We start from the raw sequence: 17,075 nt of genomic DNA on the forward strand, positions 1-17,075 counted from the left end.
CTGACCCCCAAGCTTCTCTGTTCTAATAGGTCCTACACAGACCCCAGCGAACCAGGACGCTGTCTAAGACCATGAGGCCCCCAGAGGTTCCTCACCACTGCGTGATTTTCCCTGCAGCCACAGTCTTGGCTCGAAGACACCCTGAGATGAGAGGTTGAGGGAGGATCATGTGACAAAAATCTTCAGACAACCCCAGCAGGCCAACCCCCACTCCTGTGCCCAACTTCCTGGGCTGCTGTCATCTCAGCGACACAGCCCTTGTTCCCTCCAGGACGGGCTAGGAAGAGCCTCATGCTTGGTTTAATGCCTTGTGAAATGCTCAGTGCTTTTTGAACAATGAATCCGGGCCATTTCACTTTGGGCCCTATAAATTCTGCAGCTGGTCCTATTTCCATGCCCCTGGGGAGGCTGGGACAGCAGGATGAGCTCTGTGCTCTCACACAGGAGGCAGTGTGTCCCAGCACCTCATAAACCAGGCAGGTGAAAGGGTGCCTGGATTTTGTCCAGAGAAATGTTTGAGGGGCCAGTCTGCAAAGGACACTATCCTCCTTGTCTGCTCGCTGAGATCCAGAGGGTGCGTGGAGGAAGGCGGGAAAGCCCCGGGCACGCGGGTCAAGCCTGACTCCCTGCGGGGGTCTCGCAAAGAAGCGGGTATTTGTGTAGAACACAGCGCTGACCCATGCAGAACCCTTCCTTCTCTGTCTGTGCTCTTTCTGGGAAATCATTCTTGGTGACTAGTTAAATTTCCAAATTCTGATATTTTAAGGATTCTGTTGATTGCTCAGGTCTGTGCTTTATATTCTGGTGATTGGCAAAATTTGTGTTTTATTGAAAATTAATGCCGTGATCAACTACATTTCATTCGTGGTGAGAATGTGGGGTAATGACCTCTAGAGGGCATTTGGAAATGCAGGAGAGTGTTTCACAATGTCACCTTGCCTGGAGAATGTTTGTCACTAGACTATTAGAGGTTGGGGGGGCCAAGGATGAGAAATACCCGGTGATGTGTAAGACAGTCGTACACTATCAAGACTACACGTCAAATTCAAATGGTACCTCCACTGAGAAGCATGGATACTGCTTCTCACATCTGTCTCACATCTGGAGGAGGACCCATGGCCAAGGGAAAGAGGTGGTCTCCATCCGCACGTCAGCAGCTGCCCATCAGCGGTGACCCCGGGAACTTGTCTTCAGGGGTTGCGCTGCCAGATCTCTTTGGCGCTAACTCCCATCACCTTGGAACACCTGCCTGTCCTTCTCCTCCCAGAAGGGCTGAGCCCAAGAGACAAGGCTTGCCTGTCCTGCCCACCCCTTGCTGGGTGATCAAGTGTCTTGTAGATGTCCTCTTGCATAAGAGGGCTGCTCGCCCTATGGAATGGGCCCCCGTGGCTGCATACCCAGGAGCGAGATGAAGGAGGTCAGCCTTCCCTGCCATTTTCCTCCGGGTTCAGTGTTTAATTCTCTGAGTCGCTCCATGATGTTTCCATAACACCTTGAGCCGTCGCCTATATAACCTTTCCGGCAAGTGCATCTACGAAGGGGGTGAAAGCACATTTTCAGGGTCTCAAAGCCATTGGATGTTGAGATCACACAGTCCAAAACCCTCACTGCACAGATGAGGAAGACAGTGCCCAGTGTGGGACAGAGACCAGGCTAGGAGAGGAGGGGCACCAGCAGCAGGGAGCATTCAGAGTGGACTGGCTGACTCAGAGCAGCCTCACGAGAAATGGATATTTCATAAATTATGTGTGTATCTATAACACTAGTTATCTTTGTGTGTTCTTTGTCTCAGTATTTTTTCAAAGTATAAGCAAGCACCCACATACATCAGAAGCACTAGGAATACTTAGTAAAAAATGTAGAGTCTGGGTCCCCACTGCAGAACTGCATCGGAACAAGCTGCCGAGGCCGGCCTTAAGTACACACCCAGAGCCATGGATCTGCTAGGAAGACTCCTCCTCTGCTCTTCCTTCCTGAGATCCCCGCTCGGCTGTCCCTTCCTTAGGGACACCCTTCCTGACTTTTCCATCCCCGCCCCACTCTCTCGATAGATCAGGTCGCCTTAGTGGGCCACGTAGCTCTTTTCTGCAGCACCAGTCCTGGTTGTAATGTGAACCTAACCTGTATGGTTATTTGTTTAAGATGTAATTCTAGAAAAGAGTGAGGACCAGGGCTATGTGTGTATTTATCCACTCTCCAAACCCCAAGATCTAGCACAGGGCTTGGTCCGTGGTAGATATTTAATTAATAGTTGTCAAGTAAGTAGCAATTGAAAGGAAAAACATATAAACAATGAAAGTCACAGCATTTAATATCATAGTTTAGGTTCATAAAAGAGAAGTAGAGTGAAAGATGCACCAGTCCTGGGGTGCCGGGAGATGCTCAGCAGCAGGTCTCCAAGGGGAAAACGGCCCTGACTTGTAGCATCAGCCAGTGCCCGTGGTCCATACTCCCACTGTGGCCAATCTCAAACTACCAGAACACCAACCAGCCGGCAAATTCCTGAAAATTTAATCACTGGCTCCTATGAATCTGCAAGCCCTGGCTCTAGCAAACCACTGCTGCCTAATCAAGATTGATTGACCACTGGCTGAAATTAGCAAGGTTTTCAGGAAGGTGACATTCGCCAGGATCCTGGCGATAATCCAGGGCCTGAACCGGAGACACGGGGAGAACATCTCAGAGCAGAGAGATGCAGGGAGGCGGTGCGGGCCACGAGGGCCACAGGTAGGACTCATGTTTAGGGGAGGATTCCAAAGAACAGTTACACACTTGCTAATCCAGCTGTGTTCCCAAATCAGCCCCATGGCAAACAGATGCATTTGCAACAAATTTGCTGAACAAACACTTCAGAGTGTGACTGCCCCTTGCCTGGACTGCCGCAATGGCTCCCTACCTGGCCTTCCTGCCCTTAGCTTTCCTCCCCTCATGTCAGTCTTTCACAGAAGCCCTGAGAGGTCTGTTCTGAGTGGCATCTGTGTGCCTAACATGCTCAGGGACACAGTATGAGCACTCAGCATGCACACAGGGCTTCAAAAGAGGGGCTCCTCCTACCGTCTCCTTCCTGCCCTTCACGCAAATCCCAGCAATACCCACTTGCTTTTTTCTAGACTGCCATGCCCTCCTCAGGTCCACCAGGGCACTCTCTCTCCTAGCTCTGGTGTGACTTGCTCTAGGCAGCTGTACCTGACCTGACTCTCCCAACTCAACAGCATCCTGTTGGTACATGCACCACAGCCTTCCCCACCAAAATGACTGCTGGAACTGTTGTCCCCTCTGCTAGCTGGGAAGCTCTCCTAGAATCTGGACCCCACCTTATCTCTCATTGTATCTCAGCACCTGGGACAGTGCCTCATTGTTGAACTGATTATTTTCTAAGTACCTACTTAACTCTCACACCTGTACTAAGCAAGAGGGCTAAACAGATGATAAAAACAGATACCTTGCTCTTTTAGCATCTCACATGCTGGAGACAAATGTGAAAACAATCTATGGCAAGTCAATACGATCACTTAATGTCTTTGAGTCCCAGTTTCCTCACCTATGAAATGAGTTTACTAACACCATTAGGCTGTTGATAGAAGAGCCAATGCATAAAAAACAGATGACACATTGACAGACACATAGAAAAAGCTCAGCACTTGGCAGATGACAGTGATGGAGACAGTGCCGGTAATGACAGCAGTAACGAGGAGGAGCTGGGGTACAGCAGGACGGGTCTATAAACACACAGTGGTTCCGTAGGAAGCACCGTGATAGAAGACTGAATAGGACGCAATGGGGCTTGGGGAGGAAGTGACTAATTCTACCTGGGAAAGATGGAACATGTTCCACGAGAAAGGAACATCTAAGGATGCTGTGAGTTGCCCAGCCAGACAAATGGTTGGGAAACCATTTACTGACTGAGCCTTTGGGGCTTTTATAGAGCTGCTGTTCTCAACCAGGGGCAATTTTGCCCCACAGGGGACATGTGGCAATGTTCAGAGACATTTCTAGATGTCACAACAGGGGTGAGGATGCTACTGTCATCTAGTGGGTGGAAGTCAGGGCTACTGCTGAACACCCTACAAAGCACAGGACAGCCCTACAAGAAAGAATTATCCAGCCCCAAAGGGCCAAGGCTGAGAAACCATGTTATGAGGCATCACTAGGGTACATCTAACCAGGACAGGAGCTCACTGGATACGATCAAGCAATGGTTTCCTTCTTAAACATCGACTTCCTCTGCAAGTAGAGCTTCAAGACGGTGAATTTAAGGAGGCCAAGAAAGACACAGGTAACTCTTGCAGTGATACAGTAGTCACTGCTGAAAATCACTCTTGCTCTCAGTTACATGTTTCATTTAAAGTTAATAGCGAGACAAGTAGCTTTTACAAGTTATTTTTTATGTTTCTCTCTGAAAGTTCCTTGAGTTGTTGTGAGGCCAATGACTTGCTTTGTGTAAAGCGCTTGAGTTGTGTTTCCCAAGGGTGGCAGGAGAAGGGTATTTTAATGGCCTCTGTGTTGAAAGGAATGTATGAGACAATATTTTTAATTTCTATTTAAAGTCCATCCATGCTGCTTTGGACAGGACTCTTAGGTGAGTCAATTCAGCTGGGAAGACATGTTGAGAAAGTGTGATTTCCATTCCAACTACACCGGTGCGCAAGAAATAGCACTGAAACCTGGAGACTCTTAGAACATACGGGACTCAAATGACAACGCTTGTATAGAAATCACACTTTCTCAATGTGTCTTCTCAGCTGAACGGACTCAAACAAGAGACAAATGCCTTTCTCTTTTATCATCTCTTACTTCCCATCTCTACTATGTAAAAAGAAAAAGGCGCAGTTTGAACGGATAGGAAGCTGTTGGCCCTTTTTAGTCCTCATGAGAGTGGAGTATCCCGTAGGCTTACCGACATTAACTTGTTAGCTCTCCTCGGGGAAAGAGCCCCACCTGTCAGGTGAGGAAAGAGTGGTTCTGAAAAGTTATGTGACTCGTCCAAGGTCACCCCAGGGGTAAGGAGGGAAGCCCACACTGGAACCCATTCTTCTTTGCTGGGTGCTCTTCTGTGATTTATGTGGTATGACTGTGAATAATCTGCACAGACTGCTTGCCATATGGGGGAGGTGCCAACAAAACCGACCCCTATCCTGGTAAATGAAATGACTGATGGCCCCATATTTCATCAACGTCACTTGCCAGTCATTAACTTTAGGCCTCTTCCCAGCCGAAGGCAGTTTTTTGGGGGGAGTGGGTGGGTAGAGGAGGTTTGTGAGGGACACACAGACTCCCAAACCCACTGTTAGTTCACTGACATTCTACACACACGTTTTAATGCAACTTCTATTATTCTCAGGTTCTAGTTTCATTTCTCTATTTTATCTTCTCAAACAGAGAGGCAAGTCTGTGACACGTCCTACCCAAGCTTTCTTAGAGGACAGTGTGTAGCTGGCTTGCTTGGTTGTTGGCGTCAGAACCTGGGTTTCAGGAGAGGATGTGCCTGTGGGCCAGCAGTGTGGGTGCGTGTGCATCTGTATGTCTGTCTGTGAGGCATTGGCGTGCGCACGCACACATGTGGAGTGATTTCTGCGTGCCAGGTCCTGCTCAGATGGATGCATGTGATCTTAACTCTTATCACAGACCTGGCTGGAGGCACAATCTCTCCCTCTTATGACAGAGGGAGCAGACGGCAGAGGTGAAGGGAAGTGGCAGAGGTGGGACTTAAACCCAGGGGTTCTGACACCCAAGCTGTTTCCACTTCACCCACAGTGCCTACAGATCTACCCATTTGCGCACAGAGAGCAGGATAATCCTAAAACCTGCCTGGGCAAATCCACACATTCAAGACCCAACTGTCAAAGGAATGATGGGGCCGGGGGTGGGGGTGGGGGGGCTCTGGAAGCCCAGAAACTGTCTAGTAACTGCGGGGTTCCTTGTCTACTACGGCTCTGGGCTCACAGTGGAAGAATGGGTTCTTTGCAGATGCTCGTGACAATGACAACTGAAAGTGACACTAAGATGGAAGCCTCTGTCTGGGAGTTCCAGCCTTAGCATACCCACTGATAAAAATACAGCACAGCTGTGGTTTCCAGAACATTCTCTCGTGAATCTTCACAACAACAGTATGAGGTAAACATCACTGTGTTCATTTTACACAGGGAGAAACTGAGGCCAGAGAGATTGAGTCACATTCCCAAGGACCTAATCTGATGGCGAGGCAGCAGCACGGAGCCTCAAGTCCAGGTCTTTACACTTTGAATGCCATCTTCCTGCCACATAAGCTGCCTCTGCCCCGGGAACTTTCACGCAAGTGCTCTTCCTCACAGTAAACCCCTTCTTTTGAAATTGGGAGTCCAGGAAACATCACTCGTATGCATTTACTTTCCCCGGTTCTTGTTTTGCTCCACTAACCAGCAGTATTTCACAGGTGAGGAAGCAGGCGTATACATTAGAGGTCAAACTCCTGTCATCACAACAGACATTTGTTATCCCAGTGACAGTGGTTTCCTTCCCCCGCGCTCTCACCACTTCGTACCATGTTTTCCAGCCAGCTCAGGATTTCAGGGTGTTGTAATGGTCGTTATCAAGGAAACCATTGCTGAATGATTTCATTGATGGTACAAAGATGTTTTGAGTCCCTACTATGCTCCTGGCACCGTGCCATGTGGGAGGTGGCGGCGGCAGTGGATGCAGGGCTGAATAAGACACATTTCCTGTCCTTCAAGGGACTTTCTGCATCGACGGGCCACTGCTTTCGCCACTTGGGAAGATGGTGGTAGAACAGAGGAGACTTACTTGGTCTGGCCCGGGGCGATGGTGGTGCAGCGTGCGTCCCTGTGACATGGGTTGTGGGATTCGCAGACGTCTGTCATGCTACACCCCACTCCAGGTACAAAGTTGTGGTAGTGCTCCCTACACTCGCAGTGAGACTTGAGGAGACAGGGAGAGAAAAACAAAGAAGGTTCTCATTAGTCACATAGGCTGACATTCTTCCTAAATCCATACCCTCATTCTGCCATCAAACCTGACTGGGGGGTAGGTCTAAAGTGTGGGCTGAAATTATAATTTGTCAGCATAGCTAGAATTGGAAATCACATTTACAGCGCATCTGCTTGGAAACTCACATACCACGTTCGTAGCTCACCTTTGCAGTTCTCCGTGCTTGCTACCCCCGGGCCTCCCTGGCACCACACTTCTTGCTTTTAGATCATCTATGGGTGCGGCGAGATGGAGGTTCACATGGGAAGTATTATTTCTCTAGAAGAGTGATTTGCTTTTCTTGTTTGGTTGGTTTGTGGGTTTTTTTTGCCTTTTAGGGCCGTGCCTGTGGCATATGGAAGTTCCCAGGCTAGGGGTTGAATTGGAGCTACAGCTGCCAGCCTACACCAAAGCCATGGCAATGCCAGATCCAAGCTGTGTCTGAGACCTACACCACAGCTCACAGTGATGCTGGATCCCTAACCCACTAAGTGAGGCCAGGGATAGAACCCACATCCTTGTGGATACTAGTCAGATTCATTTCCACTGCGCCACAAAGGGAACTCCCTAAAATAATGGTTTTTAATTGGAATCTTGCTCCAAGGGGCACTGGGCAATGCCTGGAGACACTTCTGATTGTCACAACGGGAGAGGGAGCAGCACCACAAGAGGCCAGGGATGCCTAAACATTCTGCCCCACGTGGGACACTCCCCACAGCAAAGAATTCTCAGGTCCACACTGTTAATCACGCCAAGGCTGAGGAACAATACGAATAAGGAATGTACAGCTTCTGTGTGAACAGAGGAGGGTTTCCAAGACTTGAGAACATACTTTGGGACTCATTTTTTAAGGCATAAAGTCTATTTTTAATCTCGCTCCCATGGTCCTGGGACTTTGGCTCACAGTGTACCATGACTTGTCCCATAAGGGACCTCATTTAGAGGATGGGAATTCAACCCTTTGAATTTCTCGCCAGCCTGCCCCAGAACTCAGCAGCAGAAGCGTTGTGACGTATTCTTTTTCTTGGAGACGAAATCAAGTCGTGCCCCTGCAGGGAACCCCCATGGGGGTGTGATGTGACTGCAGGGACCCTGATGTACTCGTCAGGAACTGAGGCCTTCCCTCTACACAGGCCGCGGTGCCCTTCTGTTTTGTTTCAGTTTTTGTTTTATTTGGCCAGGCCTGCAGCATGTGGAAATTCCCAGGCCAGGGATGGAACCCGAGCCACAGCACTGACCTGAGCTCGTGCAGTGACAACACCGATCCTTAGCCTGTTGCACCACAGAACTCAAGCAATAGCTTTTGCATGGATGGATTTCCTCCACTGGACACTTGACATGTAGTTATGGCTGCAACAGGCATAACTCCTGGCTGGGTGAACGAGATATGGGAAAGGGCTCTTTTATCTGGACTCTGTAGGCGAATGCCGCCTGATCAGGATGAATTTTCCCAGTCATGGTCTGGATGTGATTTAGAGGATCACATACATCTCACTCCAGAATATGCTCACTGCTCCCCACTCATCTATCCATGCTGCCTTTTCATCAGCACTCATCCCTTTGGAACAGAGGAGTTTTGGTCCTAAGTGTCCTCACTCACCTTGAAAAGGCATCAGAGAGAATGGAGGATGGTGGGTGAAGGTCAATTATGTATCCCCCCAAGACTTGATTCATGGTTAATTTGTTCATCTAATTTGAGCTGCGGGTATATATTTTGTCAATCATCCAAAAGAATGACTGGGATAAAAGAGATGGTTAGGTTTTGACTGGACAGCTGGGGAAGGGTGGGTTCAGAGGACAGACCAGGCATAGCGAGGTCAGGCCCAGGTACAAGGAAATGTGTCTGGACAGGAAGCCCAACTTGAGCACTGAAAGGGTGAACTAGGAGGGCAGTTTTACTGTAGGCGGGTGGTCCTACCTCTGCTCATCAGTTGCAACATCATTAGCTCACCTGCCCAGGCCCATCGTATCTGCACACTGAAGAGTCCGTAGGGCAGTTTCCAAAGTTAACCTGGCAGGGGTCCACTGGGAAGCACACTTGGCCGTCCCCATGGTAGCCTTCCTGGCATGTGCAACTGTGCCGATTTGGTCCCAGGTACGTGCACCACGCGTGAGGGTGGCAGATGTTTTGTGAACACGGATTGATGGCTTGAGAAGCAATGAAAAAAATGAAGGTGATTAACACACAGGGAGGGAGAAGGAACACGGGACTGTGAAGGGACTGCAGATCACAGCTGGTCCACGCTGCAAAGGCGATTCAAGAGTTTTGAGAGAGAGAGAAAGGGACGTTTTCTCTTACCCTACCTGATCACTCCCACTTCCTGAACAAATTTATATACAGCCGCCAGGAATCATAATTACAAATACTGTGGTGATAGATGATCACGTCGTGTTATGTGTGGATTTAAATATAAAATGGCATGAAAGAAAGCACTAGGGTTCAGAGAACTCATCACAGGTCCTGGGCCCTGTTCTAGGTATTTGCTCCGTCCTCAAACCCTCTAGGGTAGTTATCATTATTACCCCCATTGCATAGAAAGGAAAACGGAGGCATGGGCAGGTTACAGAATTTGCCCACCGTCACACCGTTAGTAACGGGCAGACCTGCGATTTAAACCTAGGCAGTCTGGACCCAAGAGCATGTTCATAACCAATATACAACCTGGGACGAAGTGAAAATGCATGAAAGGAAGCGAGGGAGGGAGGAATGGAGAAAGGGAGCGGGGAGAGGGGGAGAGAAGGAGAGGGGGAGAGAGGGAGAGAGGGGAAAAGCATGTTCCATCTTAGCATTCGCTCAGGTGATAGAAAACAAAAACGTGTAAAAACCTCTGCATGGGCTTTGATAACAAGAGGAACTGCCATTTATTGCAGAGCTACCACATAACGAGCATTTTGCTTAGAACTTTTAATATATTTCAACTAAAGAGAGAGGAATGGAAGTGGCCGCTGTATTAACATTAAGGAGGTTGTGAGTTGGGCTGCTGAGAAATCTAAACATCCCAATGAGTAAACCAGCAGGATCGAAGTTCTACTCACGCTCGCAGGATTTGCCATCGCTTTTGTAATTGGGGAGGCATTTGCATTCTAGTGTCGTTTCATCTTTGCTGGAAGGTGAGCATCTGGAGTTTTCTGGGCAAAACAGGGCTGCACATGCAGGGATGGCTATAAAGGAAGATTGTTGAGATAATTGCATTAGCAGAACTTTCAGTTCCAAAAAACTCACCAAGTGCAAATTTTCCCTTTTACAAAAGTAACACAGATTCACTGTAACAATTCGAAAAACACAATGTGTACAGCAAAAATTAGCTGTGTTATTCTCCCATCCCACTCCCAAAATGACAAATGTCAACAATATTTTACATTTTTATTTTCAGCTACTCCCACCACACGCGGAAGTTCCTGGGCCAGGGATCAAACCCATGCCATAGCTGTGACGCTGGGTCCCTAACCCACTGCTCCATAAGAGAAATCCAACAATGAATATAATACACTTATGTATACGTTTTTTTAAAAAGTGAAATGGAATCCTCTTTTTTTTTTTTTTTTTTTGTCTTTTTTGACATTTCTTAGACTGCTTCCACGGCATATGGAGGTTCCCAGGCTAGGGATATTATCGGAGCTATAGCTACAAGCCTACGCCAGAGCCACAGCAACAGAGGATCCGAGCCACATCTGCGACCTACACCACAGCTCACAGCAATGTCGGATTGTTAACCCACTGAGAAGGGCAGGGATCAAACCCGCAACCTCATGGTTCCTGGTCGGATTCGTTAACCACTGCGCCACGACGGGAACTCCGAAATGGAATCCTCTTAAAAATATTTAGGAATTTGATCTTAACCTGATATTATGGAGGTATTTAAGGATTACTTTAATCTGTAGTAACTGCATAGTATTTTACAATACAGATGGGGCATACATGGCTGTTAAAAAACTATAGAGTCTGACGTAATTAGCTAACTTGCAAAGCTAGCTAGGTGGGCTGATACGGTTTCATGGATGCTGCAAGAAGAAAGGAGATGCCTGGGTCAGAGATAAAGGACAGTTTGTTATTCACATCAAGAGCAGTGGCTGGAGTGGAGCATTTCTGTACCAGTCCTTCCAAGCCCCAAGTCCCTCAGGGCGATGCAAGAGGGTCAGACTGAGCCCTGAAGAGGCAGTGGATTTCGTTTCAGGAGAGGAGCCCTGAGCTTAGGGAACCTACGTTTCCCCCCTTTTTTCCTTTTTAAATAATAGGCAATGTATTAGGTCCCAGGCAAGAGACAGAAACCACATAATTATTTGAACAGGGAAAGTTTTACTATAAAGAATCATGAACAGATTGGAATAACAGGGAATTGGCTCTTGAGCGTTCAAAAAGAATTCTAAAGAAAAAAGGAAAAGAAGAAAAAAAAAAAGAGAGAAACTACACCATGGGTTAAGATAAGAGTAAGTTCTCCTCTCTCCAGAGCTGAGATGCAGATGTCACCAGAAAGGACAAGGCCTTGGTGGCTCTACGGCAGAGAAATCGCTGCTGTGTCTGATGGTGAGACGTGCTGGACATCACCCCTCCAGGGCTCCAGGGAAGGTCATCCACAGGGAGGTTCCAAGCCCCAGGACTCACGTGGTGCCTGGGACTGCTTGCCACTGCTGGGGTGTAGGTCACAGATGCGGCTCAGATCGAGCGCTGCCGTGGCTACGGTGTAGCTGGAAACAGGAGCTAAGAAACGCACCCTCTCTGAAGCGTGGTATGATTGTGTGTGAGACTAGGGCAGGGGTGGTCTCAGGGGCCAGCTATTTGGCATGAAGGTGGGGAGGTCTCCAGCTGGCCAGTCCTGCTGGACCCGTAGTGTGTCTGGGGCTGAAGAGAGGGGGTCAGAACAGCATGCCTCCCCTGAACTGGGACACAGGCCTGCCCTGTCCGGGGCTCCTGATTACGCTTCCTGAGCTCAGCACCAGACACGAGGCATACAGTGGCCAAACCCTGGAGGGTGCTGAGCCCTGCAGGAACCTAGTGCTGGAGAAACTGTGCAGGGCTGAGCAGTGGGGAAAACTGTGTTCTTTGGGAGCCTGGCAAGTGAACGAAAATAGAAATAAAAGAAAATCCTTCCTCCTTCATTGTCCCTTTAGCACCCTCTATTGGTACAGTTTCACACCTTGCTGGCTGGCAAATGAGAAATATTCCAAAGGCCACGGCCACATTCACAGAGCAGGCAATAAAGGGTGACTCTGGAGCTGAGAGGCAAACAACTGATAACTGGCAGAGGCAGTACGCATGTCTGCACTTGCTCCCCAGAGAGGTCTTATCTCTTGCAAGGCAGTCTGCTATACAGACATTCTTGAAAAGATGTTGGAACAAAATGTTGTGTCAAAACAGGCACAAATGTGATGTGCGTGCTTGAATCCCAACAGTGGCTAGTTGAATCCAAAATTCAGAGAGAATACCCCTCCACCTCATCCATAAAGTAGAACTTCTGCTGAGAGGGGGTTGCCCTTTCAGGATTATATTTTCAACCCCTCTTTGCATCCAGGTGGGGGTCATATGACTTGTTTGCGATGGACTATTGTGTGAAAGTTCTATGCATCGTTCTGGACCTTATCAGCAGGTGCTTCTCCATCTGCTCTTCCTCCCATGGCTCACAGCAGAGTGCTCTGGGTGCTACAGAATGGCAGAGGCACACAATGGAAAGTTGTGGATCCCTGGAGTTCCCATCATGGCGCAGTGGTTAACTAATCCGACTAGGAACCATGAGGTTGCGGGTTCGATCCCTGGCCTTGCTCAGTGGGTTAAGGATCTGGTGTTGCTGTGAGCTGGGGTGTAGGTCACAGATGCGGCTCAGATCGAGCGCTGCCGTGGCTACGGTGTAGGCCGGCAGCTCAGCTTCGATTAGACCCCTAGCCTGGGAATCTCCATATGCCACAGGTGCGGCCCTAGAAAAGAGCAAAAAAAAAAAGAAAGTTGTGGATCCCTGACCATCGTGTGGTTGGCAGCTGTTATCAACCAGGAACACCCACCCTGGGCTGTTACATAAGTAAGAAATACACCTCTGTTAAGCCCAGGGTTCCCCAAATTCTTAGGTTAACGGTGCCCTCAGTGTTTCAATATTTTTTTATGGTGCCCCAGTATAAAAGGTGTATCTACCAGGTCCATTGATTAAGCTGCTAGAACCAAATGACTCAGGAACTATGTCATGATAACTTGATAGCCATTTGAAAAAGTTATGTGGTTAGAAGAAAGATGAATGTTTTCATTACATTCTTAAACAACCACATTTACTTATTAATGGGCCAGGTGAGTGTGTTAGAGACCGTATAACTTCTGAAAACTTGGAATCGTCTTGGAAATTACCAACCTCCTTCCTGTCAAAATTATTTTTTCATGGTACTTGCTTTTTTATCACAGCATCCACTGGGAGTGCAGCTTTGTAAAGATATGATATCATGGAAAAAACATAGTGCCACCTAATGTTGAAATTATGAACTCGGGTTAGCATTTCATCTGACATCCTAAGACGTATTACTGTTCACCTCAAAAATTTTAAATGTCCCATAGCAGGTCTGAGAGTCTGATGGGCTACTTTGGGATGCCTTGGGGCAGTTTTGGAACCATAGTGTTGAGCCATTGATTTTTTTGTGTTGATTTCTTTCAACAGCTGGCACTCTTCTAACTAGAATAGGATATACCACACTTTACTCAACCACTTCCTACAGCTGGACCTCCAGGTTGTTTCCAGCCTGTTTTGTTCTTACAAACAATAAAAGCATGAGTTTCTTTGATCGTATCTTCTTACCTACTCACCCTTTCCTTCCTCCAGGTAAGTTCCTAGAATGGAGCTGTAGCAGCAAACTGGAAGCACCCCTTGAAATTTAATAGATGCATTTCCCTCAGAGGTTGTATGACTCGTATTCCCACTGACAATACTGTAATTGTTCTCACCCTCACAGGTGGATATGACCCATCTTTTCAATCTGTGTGCAAAGTGGGCAAAAAGCCAGAACCAAAACAAAACAAAATCTCCCAAACTCCAAACTACCACTTCATTATGGTTTTAATTTGCATTTCTGTAATTCCTTGTGGGGCTAAGCACCTTTTCTAGGCTTGTTGGTCAGTTTTCATTTCTTGTCCTGAGAATTAGCCGCTTCTTGGCCAATTTAAAAAGTGGGCTCGTGGACTTTATTTTGTCTTTTTGCCTTTTCTAGGGCCGCTTCCGATGGCATATGGAGGTTCCCAGGCTAGGGGTCGAATCGGAGCGGTAGCCGCTGGCCTACACCCCAGCCACAGCAACATGGGATCCGAGCCGAGTCTGCAACCTACACCACAGCTCACGGCAACGCCAGATCCTTAACCCACTGAGCAAGGGCAGGGATCAAGCCCGCAACCTCATGGTTCCTAGTCAGATTCGTTAACCACTGTGCCATGATGGGAACTCCATCTTGGACTTTATATTACTATAAAAACATTTCTGCCATGTGGACTGCAAATATTTTTGTCTCAGCTTATTGGTTATATTTTGACTCAACAGTTATTTTTTTATTTGGAGACAATTCCATCCATGTTCTCCATCAGGTCAGTGGCTTCTGGGCAGGTCTCTTGTCTTATTAAAAAGGTCTTTTGCTCTTGAGTCCTTTGGGCAGTGACAGGAGAGCCTGGGGAAGGAGACTCGACCATTTATGATTTTGTGAACCTTGGCAAGCCTGCTTCCTGTTAATGTGTTCTGCTTCTGAGATTTGAAATTGAGAACATGCCTTGTCCCCTTACTAGGTGACTAACTCATGGCAATGGCCTCAACAATGGTTTTCTCTTTTTCCTAGCCTGACGGTGCCACCAGTTTGGCCTTCCTAAAACATAGCTAAAGCCATGTTACTGTCTTGTTTCCAAACCTGCCACTTCCAATCTTCTCTGCTTGCTCTTCTGCCCTCCCTTCCCCCATTTCCCCTCTTCCCCTCCTTTCCCATCTCTTTTAAATTTTTTCATAACTGTCAGCAAAATATCTGATGGCACATCACCCATGTAGAGCCTCTGTACAGGAAAACACAATTGAAATGCCTACGTCTGTGCCCATTTGGTCTGGGTGCCATTAAGGAAACTAGCGGTACTTACGCTTGTCACAGTTGGGGCCGGTGTACCCAGAGAAGCACTCACAGGTCCCGTCGCCATGTATTCCACTGTTGCACACTCCATGCACACAGGGGCAAGCTGCAGACAGAAAGCGGGGACTTTCATGACCTAATCTAGACTTCTTCCAAAGATTCTGCAAGGCTGCTGTTTTCAACAGTGTTTACTGGGATTCTGCATGACAAAGTGGGGAAACCATGGGTCTGAAGCCCTAGACCCTGGTTTGAATCTGTGCTTCTCTTCCTCTAATTAGTTTATCTATATGTGGATAATGATGCCCACCTCATGGGATTTCCATAGAATTAAGTAAGATAACATATATAAAGCATACCTGGCCTATCACGTGCCTTGGAGTTCCTTCCCATGCTTTCAAACTAGCTGCTTCATCTTTGGATACCTCAACAAGAGACTTAACCAATGCCTTTTTTCCTTTTTACAGCTTCACCTATGGCATATGGAAGTTCGTGGGCTAGGGGTCGAATCAGAGCTGCAGCTGAGATCTACACCACAGCAATGCTGGACACTTTAACCCACTGAGCAAGGTCAGGTATTGAACTCATATTCTTATGGGCATTAGATTGGGTTCTTAACCTGCTGAGCCACAACGGGAAAGCCTAACACAATGTCTTATACACACCTGTCATGTTTTTAAGAGAAATGCTACCATGGACTCAGTCACTGTTGGCAGTAGGAATCTATGGGAAATCTATTTCCCAAGTGATGGAGCGACACAAGTGCAAAAAAGAAATTCTGAAAGCGGAGAATAACTATGCCATGTCTTCTTGCTTGAAATAGATGACTTTTCAGTCTAGTGACAGATCACTTCAGGAATGAGAAATGAAGGCTTTTGAAATAAATGGTCGTGTCTTCAGCACCCAGTGTACGGCTCATTTGTGGCAAGATTTACTCTCTGTCTGGGTCATCAGCATCCTATGCCCAGCCCTCTGTAAAGCATATAGTGTGAGGTCAGAGGTCTGACATATGTCTCCCTGGGATAAAATCTAGTTACCAGTGGGGCTGCATTCTTCTAGAGACGCCAGAGGACAATTTGTTCCCTTGTGCTTCCAGATTCTAGAAGCTGCCTGCATTCCTTGGCTCATAGCCCCTTTCTCCACCTTCAAAAAAAGCCACTTCAGGCCAGATCCTTCTCATGCTGCCATCTCTATTGGTCCTCTGCCACTTGTAAGGACCTATGTGATTACACTGAGCCCACCTGGATAATACAGGAGACTCTGCCTAGCTGAAATCAGCTGCCTATCAACCTGAATTCCCCTTTGCCATGTAACCTAACATTATTTCCAAGTTCCGGGAATTAGGACATGAATATCTTGGTGGGGGAGAGTATTCTGCCTACTGGGCATGTGTCTAATGCACATAAGCCAATTTAATATTAGCTCAGGGGAAACATAATTAAGAAGACACACCCTGCTTAAAAACCTAACCAGATACCAGAAAAGCGAAAATGAATTAGGTTTAAAGTATTCCAAACAACTAATAAACCATCACATTCTTTCCATTCTTTCTATTTTTGGTTATGTGTCCCTCCACCCACCCCTGTGCTTCGTCCCCATGGAAACTGTCCCCTTGCAAGTTCTTATCACGTTTTGCCTGGCCTATTGCAGTAGCATTTTACCAAAAGTCATGGTCTGATCTCTCCCCTCTTCATTTTATCCATTTCATTGGATCAGTAACAGCATCAAGGTGATCTTCCCCCAAATTTCTCAGTGACTCTCCCAGTTGCTGAGTGAAACCTAAACTCTTCTGTTTGGCAAACAAGGCCCTCCTCCAAGCTGACTCCGACCTTTAACATTTTTTATTTTCATCTTTCATGAGTTCATTTTAGACATCTCGGGATCTAAGCACATGGGGGTGACCTACTAGTTCATCTTCCTTCAAAACACGTATTCAACACTGACTACATTCAAGGCACTGTGCTGGGGGTCAATGACCCAAAGTCGCTGTCCCCACAGAGCTCACAATCTGAAGGTGGAAAAAAGCAGCCCAGCACAATGCAGTG

General features: G+C 47.4%; 1 protein-coding gene across 1 annotated transcript in view; it reads right to left on the reverse strand.

The window, feature by feature from the left end:
- Positions 1-15,152, reverse strand: part of LOC110259119 (stabilin-2-like) — a 40,412-nt gene extending 25,260 nt beyond the window's left edge. Inside the window, exons 1-5 of the mRNA XM_021082428.1 lie at positions 15,044-15,152; positions 10,000-10,125; positions 8,915-9,111; positions 6,781-6,914; positions 1,398-1,531 (exon numbers count right to left, since the gene is read on the reverse strand). Coding sequence (XP_020938087.1) covers positions 1,398-1,531; positions 6,781-6,857 — 211 coding nt within the window. The 5' untranslated portion in view covers positions 6,858-6,914; positions 8,915-9,111; positions 10,000-10,125; positions 15,044-15,152. The remainder of the gene's footprint in view (positions 1-1,397; positions 1,532-6,780; positions 6,915-8,914; positions 9,112-9,999; positions 10,126-15,043) is intronic.
- Between the last annotated feature and the right edge of the window lie 1,923 nt (positions 15,153-17,075).

This window comes from Sus scrofa, unplaced genomic scaffold, assembly GCF_000003025.6.
Source record: "Sus scrofa isolate TJ Tabasco breed Duroc unplaced genomic scaffold, Sscrofa11.1 Contig858, whole genome shotgun sequence".
Taxonomy (NCBI): domain Eukaryota; kingdom Metazoa; phylum Chordata; class Mammalia; order Artiodactyla; family Suidae; genus Sus; species Sus scrofa.